Here is a 12,805-nt window from a genome sequence, read left to right on the forward strand (position 1 = left end):
TATTTTAATGAAGGGTGCCGCTTAAGGCGTGTGGGTAGGGTGCTAATACCTTCCCTACCTCGTAACCGACTCCCGAACCTAGATATCAAAAATCCAAAAGCCCATGGTAATTGGGCTTAAAAGATTTTTCTACATTTTTAACTCTAAAATATAGTGATAACTCTAAGAGGTCGCATAACCGAAATAAATAGTTGATATAATTATGTTAAATATATGATGTCTACCTTAATTAAAAATTACTAATTTCTAACATTATAAACTTATTCTTATCATTTCGTGTATTGTTTGTGCTTAATGATGTCAATTCATTTATGATTGTTAGTAACAACTTTGAACCACATATAAAAAAAAAGGAAAGTGTTTTCTGCATTAACATTGATATGACATGTATGTACGAATATAAAATAACGTGCTACTTATTTTCATCGGAATACAACTACTTTACATACTTAATTTGAAGTAATTTGTAAATTAGCTAGTTATTCGACTTAAATAGAATTGTCTTTATGAAAATATATGATGTTCAAGCTAAAATATTTATTTATTGTTATTTCATATTTGTAGGATATCTTCCCACCCTTTACATAAGGATTAATGCTTTTAGAATATTGAAGTTGTTCTTTCTAACAAGTATTGCTCACATGAGTTAAATCTCATACTTTGACCATATACAATATTACCTTTGGTTAATTTTACTGGTACAAATAACATGATTAATGACGGGTGAACTTAGCTTACACTAAACATACTTTTAGACTCGAACAAATTATATATCTGATTGCTGTCTGGGCACGTGAAAATAAAACTTGAAGGCCATGCCAAAGCCATACCTTTCCCTATATGCAACAAGTTAATGTCTTTGTCTTAGTTACAAAGCTTGGAACCACAATATCCATTGGGACACATATATAGGCCTCATCATCTTGTCCTATGAATAACAACACTTCTAGGAAATTGATTTAAGTCAATCATCAAATATTAAGCATAGTTTCTATAATTGAATTTGTAGCCATGCCAACTTCCAATTCCTCTGCACCCCAGACACATTTATTTGGCCGCCAAAGGCTGCATGCTGTCCTTGGCAGTGGAAAGAGTAAGATTTCTTATTTTTTTTAAATGTTCAACTCTTTTGCACTTTCCGTCTTGTTTTTCTTCCTACTTTAATGAAACATCTTTTGCGGGTAAAAATAATTCTACTATTTGAGAATTGCTGATGAGTCCCTCTCATGAGAGGTTTTTTCTTTTTTGTGGCATCATAAATATTATTGACATTGAATTATAGAACACCTAGTTTTATTTTTCTGAAAAAGTTACAGGCTCATAGACAAAGTATAATTTTTATGAACTTATTGTCACTAAATAGAAAATTTTGCTTAAATAAGTCAGGATTAAAAAAATTCAAAATTAACCTTTGATAAAAAAAATTCAAAATTAACCTGTGGAGGTGTGTGCTCTCACTCACAGCATCGAACCTTTTATATAATAAGATACCTAAGAATCTGATAGGGCCATATATCACTAAAAGTGTTTGAAATAACCTTGCAATAATTGCTCAAATACTACCAATTATTATGTTAGAATATAATGCAATGATTTCTCAAAATTGGATGTATTTGAAACACTCCTGCAATAATTTCCCAAATTTCTCATAACATTCCATTACTTTCTAAAAGTTGTCCTTTCTAATGTTTGGTTGGTCTGATTTTACAGTTGCTGAAATATTGTTATGGAAGGACAAAAAGTTAGCAGGTGCAGTCTTAGCTGGGTTCTCCATCATTTGGTTTCTCTTTGAAGTGGTCGAATACCATTTTGTTACTTTACTCTGTCACATCCTCATAGCCATTATGCTAATTCTCTTTGTTTGGTATAATGCAGCAGGACTAATCACTTGGTAATATAATCTTAGACCCATTATTATCCTGTTAAGGAAATATTTCAGAACATCAAAAGATTATTACATCAATTTTGTTTCCAAATGATAAAGTGGTTACCTAAATCATTCAACAAAACTAAAAGTGAGAGAATCACTCACTCCAAGAAGTAAGTTTAAAAAACCTAGCTCACATCTTATCCATCAATTCTAGGCAAATATAATGGTTTAGATTTACTTGTTAATTCAAATCATTGGATTTCCTTAAAATAGACGACTAAGATGTGGAGTAAGTTTTCTTAACTTACTATTGGAGTAAGTGGATCCTCTTTCAAATTAAAATATTCAATTTTTACTATTTATAAAACAAACCAAATATAGAACAAAATTCTTATCTTATGTTTTATCCAGATTTAACATATCTATCAAACACTATCTAAAAAGTTACTTTATATTGTAACATAATTAATGTTATTTGATGGCCAAAACTTATAACTTATCAATTTGATATAACTAATATTTCTAGAAGTAGATTATTGTTTTAAAATGTTTTCAACAATAGTTTACTCTTAATTAATTTAAAGGCCTTGTTTAATAATTTGTGGAATGCATATCAATTTGTCACATTGCAGGAACTGTCCAAGTGTCTATGATCTTGAAATCCAAGAATCTACCTTTAGATTCTTATGTAAAAAACTCAACTGGTTCTTGAGGAAATTTTATGATATTTCAACTGGAAAAGATCTGACACTCTTCTTTGTGGTATTGATGAAACCATTCTTAATCACTTTTATATCTCCCATAAAAAAAATTCTTAATTAATCTCTGAGTTGACATGAACTGATTTAATTTCAGACAATCACTTCTCTTTGGATCATGTCAGAAGTCGGGACTTATGTCAACACTTTGAATCTTGTATATATCAGTAAGATCCCAAACAAGCTCAATTTATCATGTCATAGTCATCAAGTTTATAGTATGGGCATAATTAATTGTTAACCATGTTTGGCACAACGATAAGGTTAATGTTTAGTGATTGTATTACAGTTCAAATCCTAGAAACAATTTGTTCACTTATGGAGTAGTATATCTATCTTCCTCAAATCTCATTAAATGAGAACCTCGTGCATTGAGCCGACTATTATTATTAATTGTTAATCATGCTATATATTTTTTTGTACAGTGTTTCTATGCCTGATAACCTTGCCACTTATGTATGAGCGGTATGAATATGAGGTGGATTATCTTGCAAGCAAAGGAAACCAAGACTTGAGAAGATTGTTCAAGAAATTTGATTCTCAAGTTCTGAACAAAATTCCAAGAGGACCTGTGAAAGAAAAGAAGTTCAGATGAAGTTTGGAGCTGCCATTGAAGAATAAGATACATGAAGCTGTTAGTTTAATTGGCATATAGCAAAATTGTTTCATGTTATGTGAATGTTCCTATAAGATACTTATTTCAATGAAATGAAAATGTTGGAGTAATTAAATATTCATATTATTTAAAGCATATCAACCCAATAATATTTGAATTTGACATATCTAAGTCAAATTCTAAAATAACCTCTCAACTTGTGGTAAAATTATATATATAGTTACTACAAACCATACTAAATAAAAACTCCATGGACACTGAAATTATTTTAAAGAATTTAGTGAGTGATTAATTTTTCTATCTTTAGAAATATTGTATTTCTCTCAATTATTTTCTCTGTTGGTATTTTGCTCCTTCAACTCTAATACATAAAAGTGGAGGGGAGTAAGTTTTAATCTTCCTCTCCATTCTAGCCATCAATTCTAGGAAAATTCAATAGTTTGAATTAGTGAATCGATCTAAACCATTAGATATGCATAAAATTGATAGTTAGGTTGAGGAGTAAGTTTTTTACTCTTGAAGTAAGTGGATCCTCACTCTACATAAAATATTTTAAACTACAATGCAATAGTAGGGAAGTAAAAAATGTTTTTATTACCACCAAATTTTTAAATCAAGCTTCACAATATCTTTTTTAAGTAAACTAGAAAGATAATTTGTAACACCATTCTTTATTTTTCCTAGGAATTATGTATAACCTTATTACACAATGTGGGATAAGCATGATAGCACATCTTATATCCCAAAAACTCTGTCTCCATATGTTATTTTCTCTTATTAGTTAAAAAAAAATTTATTATTAAATTTTAAATACATTTTCTAACTAATTAGAAGAAATGACTCATGGGGTGACAAACAGTACAGTGATAAGCATAGTGTATTTCATAAACTTCCAATTGTATAAACAAACGACAAAGTTAGTTCAACAATTTTTTTCTATAATCTGCACATAGTTTTCATTACCACTTGACTGCAATCATTTACATTTACATAGTCATCAAATTGCACACCCCTTTACAGTAACACATGAACAAAAATAACCAACCTTAAACAATTGCATTACTCTGCATTATAACGTATAAACTCTGACTCTGCTTGAGTTATTCTTTTTGGTTTTGCAGTCATAAGTCTCCAATTTATCTCCAATAGTACTTGATAGAAGATAATCTCTTCATTTTTGGAGTATCTTTGAAATATCTATTCCGCCCCGATTTTCGGTTGCACGACTTTGTTTAGAGTCGTCACTACATTTTATAGTTAAAAATGTAGAAAAATCTTTTAAGCCCAATTACCTTAGACTTTTGGATTTTTGATATCCAAGTTCGGAAGTCGGTTACAAGATAGGGAAGGTATTAGCGCCCTATCCGCCAGCTTTAAGCGGTACCTTTCATTAAAAAATATGAATTTATTATTATTATTATTATTATTATTATTAAATTGTCGGATTAATTAATCAATTATTAAGAAGGAAAAAATTATTTTTATTATTGAGTCTGACAATATTGACTTTGGTACTACGTACATCTATTAAGGGGATCAAAGCTTATGTAGTTCTTTAAGTAGAAAATGATTTATTGGTTGAGTGTATTTTAATTAAAGAAAATGTATTTTTAGACAAAAATATACTTTGCAAGTTTTGTATGTTATAAACAAGATTTTTCTATTTTTCTTATTTATGATGAATAACAAGTTTTTTTTATCTAATTAACCCTTTGTTATTTATTAAGAAAGTGGAATTTAATTGATTTTGAGATTTTATCGATTGAAAAGAAGCGACGTAGTGCGACCTTTCGAAGATGATCTGAGAAGAAAGAAGCCTCCGGAGCGACCTTCTCTCCATCTTTGATTAAATCTCAAAATTATTTTTTTTTCCTTTTGAAAAATAAATTTTTATATAGACATGGTTTGAAGTTTTTATAAAAAATTGAAATTCTTATGGATTATTAAATGACTAAGACATAACTTGATTTTAATCAAAGAATACATTAAAGTTATTTATTTTACATTTTTAATGTTTATTAAATTTTAGGTACAAGTGCAATTTACGAATATGCTGAGTGTAAATTTTAAAATAATAATTGCAGGGTTGGTTTTTTTATGGTGCACCAAATATATTTAATTAAACATATAAACAGTATTTACACTAAAATATATAAAAAAGATTTTTGGAAGGTCTACTTTAAGATAAATTTAGATATTCTATACATTTTTTTCATTTATTAATGGATAAAAAGAGATAAATACAATCAATATATATCAAAATTCGTAAAATTAATATATTTAAAAAATTAATCATTAAAATTACTTTCAATCTGGACATTATTTATGGAGAAGAAATAAAAATCAGATATTAGAAAATAAAAATAAATAAAAAAACAAATTGCTAATTCATCATAAAAGTAATGAGATCCTATTTGTTTTATGCTTAACCATTATCCTTAAATATTCACATCTTTATATCTAATATATTTTTTATACTTTATATGATAATTAATAAATCGTTAATATGAAAATTTATTTTCCACATTTTAATGTTTAAATCAAACATAAGATCAAAGTATGAAAAGAGCAAAAAAAAGTACCTAATTGGGCCAAAGAATGTATTTTATTTCTTCCTTGTGAGAGCTTGGATCTGGTGTTACTGATTGAAATAAGGAGTGACACGCGTCAGACGCTGATTGGAGGAGATGGTAGGATTATTGCGCCTGGACACGTGGCGCGTCATGAATGGCGGCTCAGGAAGGTGCACAAAGTTCCATGGTGCGTGTGTCTGTAGCATATCCTGTGTTCTCCACGGGTGATGATCCGGTGCGACGCGTTACAGTGTGACCATGATGCGTTTTCGCCTTGTGATTGGGCGAATCCGCTGGTCAACGCGATGAAGTCAACGTTATGCAAATCCAACAGTTGGCAAGGCTACACACGGCGAGTACACAGTGCTGCGATGATCACGGCTGCACTGGATCGCTTACACCAACAGTGTTTTTCTCTCTCTCACATAACCCCTTTTTCTTATGCAATGTTATAGCTTTCTCCCCTAAAATAAATTTTTGAACCCCCTTTTAATCCCTCACAACCCACCTATTTATAATGAAATTAATTAACCCAATCCCTTAAATTTTGTTAACTGAAACCTATTATTGTTGGCCCATTAGCACTATTTTTATGAGATTTAAACCACCCATCAAGTCAGATTTGACTTGATATTTATCTATTATTTTATTCTTATTTTTATATCTTTTCTACAAAATATTTTAAATTGATTTATGAATTTATTTTCTATCCGAATTAATTAAGAAAAATAAAATATAAAAATATCTTTGGTTAGGATTAAATTATTTTAAAATTATATTTTCGAAAAATTAAAATAATAACCCATTTTATTAATTATTTGGCATTTAAAAGAAATATCTATAATATGCCACCTATACTATTTATTGTAAATTCGAATAAAATTTTTTATTTATAAAATTCGAAAAGCAAAATAATAATAATAAAAATTTATTTTCCTTCTTTTTCTTAGGAAAATGATTATATGCCTTTTTAGGACCCGTTTTAATTTAATTCATTTTTATTACTTTTGTTGTTTTGGATTTTAGGATCACTTAGATATAAGAACTTTGTCAACATAAATTTAATATTATCATTCATTATATTTCCTCCATAACATGTTTTTAATTATTTTTATTTATTGAAATTAAGTAAAAATGTTCTATTATTTTCAATTCAAACGTTTTGGGCTTTTTCTGGGATAGACAAAAATTGAGTGTTCACAACTGCCCCTCTTTACTTGTTACTTACCTGATAGCGAACAGACCAAGGTTTGAAAGATATCATGGTAAGTAACCAGTAAAGAAATGAACGCTATTTTTGTTAAGGCTCAGAAAAATGCCATTGTGAAGATATCGAATTTTGATGAAGAATATCAATGCTTTGCTGATGAGCCAGGGATTTGTTGAGGCAGTTCCCGCTTTTGTCGTGATGGACCAGGGATTTATTGAGGCACCCATGCTGCCAAAACGATTTAGGGATTTGTTGAGGCACCATGCTGCCAAACGATTCAGAGATTTGCAGAGGCACCCGTGCTGCCAAACGATTCAGGGATTTGCTGAGGCACCCGTGCTGCCAAACGATTCAGGGATTTGCTGAGGCACCCGTGCTGCCAAACGATTCAGGGATTTGCTGAGGCACCCGTGCTGCCAAACGATTCAGGGATTTGCTGAGGCACCCATGCTGCCAAACGATTGCCTTTTGTGATGTTATGTAACCAACTAGGTGGTTCTAGGGTGATTCCTTAAGTAATTAAGATGCAGAAAATGCACAATTCGAATGCATGACTATAATATTTTTGTAAATGGGTTATATGTGATGGTTAGTTTGTGAAGCATGAGGTTTATGTTGAAGTTCGTATATAGATATGATTATGCTTTGAATGATATGATTATGCATGCTTGTTTATGCTTATTGGAAAGCCGTATAATGCTTCTGCAACACCCCTAAACATTATACCCGCTAACGTTTGGAAAGAGATCGGGATATTGCTTTTGTCGAGGTTCGTGTTTGTGTCTCCCTTTTCTGCCTTTAAGCACCATGCATCAGGACGGACTGAAAATTGTGATCAATCTTGTAAATTTTATATTTTTGTTTATTGGAAAATGATTTGCATACTAAAAGATACATAAGCATATATATAAAAACCAAATTTATTCGTCTCCTCCTTCTGAAAATGAAGGTCATACAAGCTCGTCTTAAGCCAAAACCCTAACCCAAACCTTATGACTAATTTCGAGATTTCCCCAATTTGAGGGAATATATATTTTTTAACAAAATCTGCCCCATTTTTCGGTCTTACTACTGATTCCTCTGGAGGAGACTGATGTTATTTGATGGGTTTCTTGAGCCATTTATAATATGCTCCAGCTCTCTAACTCTGACGTTGACTTCTTCAAAGGGGATTGTGTTACCTGATGCATTCTCCTGAACCAACCAAAATTCTACCCCAGTTTCTGGCGATGTTTGATTGACATACAATGCTTTGAGAGGTACTTCCTTTTCTTTTAGCGTCCCTAATTTTTGTTTAAGTCTCCCTTTTGGGTTTTCAACTTAACGGGCCCTTGAAACATTTTGTTATTATTTTTTATTTATTTTATTCATGCGAGGATCACAATATGTAAAAGTTTTGAAAAAGATATGCACCAACTTATTTGGAGTCAGTTTACTTTATGCCCTGATGTGTACCTCAGACGTTCGACTCTCAACAAGGACTTTTAGAGTTTGTAACGTGGCTTGGCTAGTGGCTAACAAAGAATAGATATATGGCTCAAATAATGTGTTTCCCATCCCACATTCCTCCATAACCTCCATAATCCTATTTCCAATCCTTCTCTGTGAATGTTTATTGGAAAATTACCCTTTCCCCAGGTTCACAATATTTTAAAGGTGCTTCTTTCTCGAATGAACTTCTTTCATATCGTCTTGGCTCAAAGGGGTGACTAGGGATATCTTCTTAGTGTTTTGGAATATCAAGAACGCCTTGTGTCATCCAAACGACCTGTCTGAGGTCTACACCATATGGGTTTTGTTTACATCATTCTCCCTCGTGCAAAACGGTAAATAAAAATATTGCGATCGATGCATGAATGTTCTTTTTTCTTTTTCTTTTTTGTTTGTTTTGGAAGTACCCTCTAGGCATAATATTTCTTTACTACATCTGAATTTATGGTGAGATGCAGATCTTCCCCATCCATGTCTGTTAGGATTAGGGCCCCGCCAGAAAAAGATTTCTTGATTACGTAGGGACCCTCATAATTTGGAGCCCACTTTCCTCGGTTGTCCTTCTGGATTGGAAAGATCTTCTTTAGCACCAAATCTCCTTCCCTGAACTGGCATGGTCGGACCTTCTTTGCATATGCCTTCATCATTCTTTTTTGGTACAATTGTCCATGACATCTATCATATTCATCTGATCTTGTCTAGCTTGAACCCATTCTGACTCTTTCAGACCAGCCTCGGCTAATACTCTTAGAGATGGGATCTCTACCTCAAGTGAAAGAACAGCTTCCATACCATAAACCAAGGAGTATGGAGTAGCCCTCGTAGAAGTGCAGACTGAAGTACGATAACCATGTAGGGTGAATGGTAGCATTTCATGCCAATCCTTGTAAGTCACAACCATCTTCTGGACTATTTTCTTGATATTCTTATTGGCTGCTTCTACGACTCCATTCATTTTTGGTCTGTATGGCGAGGATGTATGATGTTTTATTTTGAATTTCTCGCACATCTCGGTCATCATCTTGTTGTTCAGGTTGGTCGCATTATCAATGATGATCTGGTCTGGTAACCCATATCGACATACTAAATCTCTTTTAATGAACCTAAAGACTACCTTCCGGGTCACACTAGCATAAGAGTTTGCTTCTACCTACTTGGTGAAGTAATCTATGGTGACTAGGATGAATCGATATCCATTAGAAGCTTTTGGTTCTATAGGACCAATGACATCCATTCCCCACATAGAAAATGGCCAAGGCGACGTTAAGACATTCAAAAGATTCGGAGGCGCATTGATGTTATCCACATATATCTGGCACTTGTGGCATTTCTTCACATGATTACAACAGTCAGTCTCCATTGTCAACCAGAAATAACCTGCTCTCATGATTTTCTTAGCGATAGCATGTCCATTCGCATGGGTTCCGAAAGTTCCCTCATGCATTTCTTCCACCATTTTTTGAGCTTCCTTGGCTTCCAGACATCGGAGAAATACCATATCATGATTCCTTTTGTATACGACATTCTAATCAAAAAGAAGTTTGTGGCTTGTCTTGTGAGTGTTCTTTTGTCATTTTATGAAGCATTGGGAGGGTAAGCTTGATTTCTCAAGTACTCTCTTATGTCATGATACCATGGTTTTCCATCGGGTTCTTCTTCGACTACGTTACAATAAGCATGCTCAGTATTGTCTCTTATCTGAAAGAGTAGTAAGTTGTCCCCACCAACATGGAACATTGAGGCTAAAGTTGCCAATGCACCGGCCAACCTATTGTCTTCTCTAGGGATGTGATAGAAATCTACTTGGTCGAACTGGTTAACCAACTCCAGGATGTAGTCTCTATAGGGCACCAATTTGTTGTCCCGAGTTTCCCATTCGCCTTTTATCTAATGGATTACTAGAGCGGAATCCCTAAATACTTCTAGGACCTTGACTTTTGAGTCAATAGCGGCCTTTAGTCCCAAAATGTATGCCTCATATTCTGCCACATTTTTTGTACATTCGAAACATAGTCTTGCAGTAAAAGGAATGAACTTCCCTATTAGAGACACCAAAGCAGCCCCTACTCCATGTCCAAATGCATTGGAGGCCCCATCAAAGACTAGGGTCGATTTTTCTTTTTCTCTTGATTCATCGGATAAGGCCATGATATCTTCATCTGGAAATTCATACCCCAAATGCCCCAGTTTATTTAAGGGTTGATTGGCCAAGTAGTCAGCAATAACACTTCCCTTTATTGCCTTTTGTGTGACATAGGCGATTTCATATTCAGATAATAATACCTGCCATTTGGCAATTCTTCCTGTGAGTACAGGCTCCTCGAAAATATACTTGATAGGATCCATTTTTGATATTAACCAAGTGGTGTAACTCAACATGTACTCCGGCGAGAGGCCCAAACTAAAGCGCAACAAGTTCGTTCAACAAGGAGTATTTTATCTCGCAAGCTGTGAATTTCTTGCTAAGGTAGTATATGGTTTGCTCCTTTCTTCCACTATCATCATGTTGCCCTAAGACGCAACCCATTGATTCGTCAAGTACAGTGAGGTATAGAATCAAGGGTCGCCCTGGAACTGGAGGCATCAATACCGGAGGTGCTATCAAGTATTGCTTTATCTTTTCAAATGCTGACTGATAGTCATCGTTCCACTTCACCGCATGATTCTTTCTTAGGAGCTTGAATATAGGTTCACATGTGGAAGTTAGTTGGAAAATGAACCTAAAGATGTAATTCAATCTTCCCAAGAATCCCCTGATTTCTTTTTCTATTCGAGGTGCTGGCATTTCAATTATGGCCTTCACCTTTTCCGGATCCACCTCGATACCATTTTGCCTGACTATGAAACCCAAGACTCGGCCTGATTTCACTCCAAAGCTACACTTGGTTGGATTCAACTTAAGTTGATATTTTCGTAGTCTCTCAAACAGACGCCTCAAGTTACTTATATGTTCTCCTTCTATCTTGGACTTACAGATAATGTCATCCACGCAGACCTCTATCTCCTTGTGCATCATGTCATGGAAAAGGGTAAACATGGCTCTTTAATATGTAGCCATAGCCTTCTTTAATCCAAACGACATGACTTGGTAGCAAAAGGTACCCCATGGGGTAATAAATGTGGTCTTGTTTACGTCTTCTGGCACCATTTTGATCTGATGATACCCCGAATACCCATCCATGAATGAGAAAAGGACATGGTCGGCGGTGCTATCAACCAAAACATCTATGTGTGGCACCGGAAAATCATCATTTGGGATAGCTTTGTTTAGATCCCTGTAGTCAACACATATTCTCAACTTTCCTCCCTTCTTTAGTACAGCTACCACGTTGACTACCCAATCTGGATATTCAGCCACTTTAACGAACCCAACGGTTAACTATTTTTCTACCTCCTCTTTGACCCTTAGGGAGATCTCTGGCTTGATTCTTCGCAATTTCTGCTTTACTGGCCTAGAGTTTTGCATTAGTGGTAGTTTGTGCTCTACTATACTTCGATCTAGCCCTGACATTTCTTCATACGACCATGCAAAGACGTACTTGAATTCATGTAGAAGTCGAACTAGGCATTCTCGCTCCTTACCATCCATTATGGTGCCCATCCTCACCTCTTTCTTGTCTTCCTCAAATCCTAGGTTGACAAGCTCGATAGGCTCTTGGTGTGGTTGAATCTCTCTAGCTTCTTGCTCAACCGATCTGAGCAGTTCGGGGGAGGCCTCCCATTCATCATCATCACTGTCGTTTTCTACTTGGTGAACCGGTTGGTCAGGGCTAGGCGAGGGCGCACTAACATGGCCCTCAGTTTCAGAGTCGCTATCGGATCTGCAATGTGGGGATGACTATGTCAGATCCCCATGGATTTGGTTTTTTATTTTATTTATTTTTGTGTTTTGTCTTACTCTGATCTTTTAACATGTAATAGAGAAAAAAATGCAAAAGAGACACATAAATCTGATCGAAAAGATTGATCTTTATTGATTTAAATGGAAATACTAAAACAAATGAGTACTTATAATTGAAAAGAACATAAAATGAAAAATGTCTAACAGCCTTGGACATGGCTAAAAAAATTACATAAAATTATTACTTTGATTCTAAAGTAACTGATGCATATGGCTCTTCATTCCAATTCTTCAAGCCGGTGCCTGGGGGACACAAGTACACGAACTCCGATTCTTCTTCCTTTCCTTCTTCCTCCACGATGGCCACTATTCTAGAGTGTCCGGTACCACCACTCACAAAGCATTGACTGATGTGTGGTATTGGAATCCTTACCATGTTCCTAGGT

At 34.1% G+C, this 12,805-nt stretch overlaps 1 protein-coding gene across 1 annotated transcript; it reads left to right on the forward strand.

Annotated features, from left to right (window-relative positions):
* Positions 919-3,365, forward strand: LOC109360003 (reticulon-like protein B14). Its single transcript, XM_019604736.1, has 5 exons — positions 919-1,093; positions 1,711-1,891; positions 2,503-2,632; positions 2,726-2,795; positions 3,054-3,365. The coding sequence occupies exons 1-5, from the start codon at positions 1,012-1,014 to the stop codon at positions 3,221-3,223; spliced, it is 633 nt and encodes a 210-aa protein (XP_019460281.1). The 5' UTR covers positions 919-1,011; the 3' UTR covers positions 3,224-3,365.

The sequence above is a fragment of the Lupinus angustifolius genome, chromosome LG11 (genome assembly GCF_001865875.1).
Source record: "Lupinus angustifolius cultivar Tanjil chromosome LG11, LupAngTanjil_v1.0, whole genome shotgun sequence".
Lineage (NCBI taxonomy): Eukaryota > Viridiplantae > Streptophyta > Magnoliopsida > Fabales > Fabaceae > Lupinus > Lupinus angustifolius.

Coding starts and splice junctions, on each gene's coding strand:
- LOC109360003 (XM_019604736.1), top strand. CDS start 1,012: ATGCCAACTTCCAATTCCTCTGCACCCCAGACACATTTATTTGGCCGC. Junction 1,892..2,502: donor GCAGCAGGACTAATCACTTG/GTAATATAATCT, acceptor GTCACATTGCAG/GAACTGTCCAAGTGTCTATG. Junction 2,633..2,725: donor ATCTGACACTCTTCTTTGTG/GTATTGATGAAA, acceptor ATTTAATTTCAG/ACAATCACTTCTCTTTGGAT.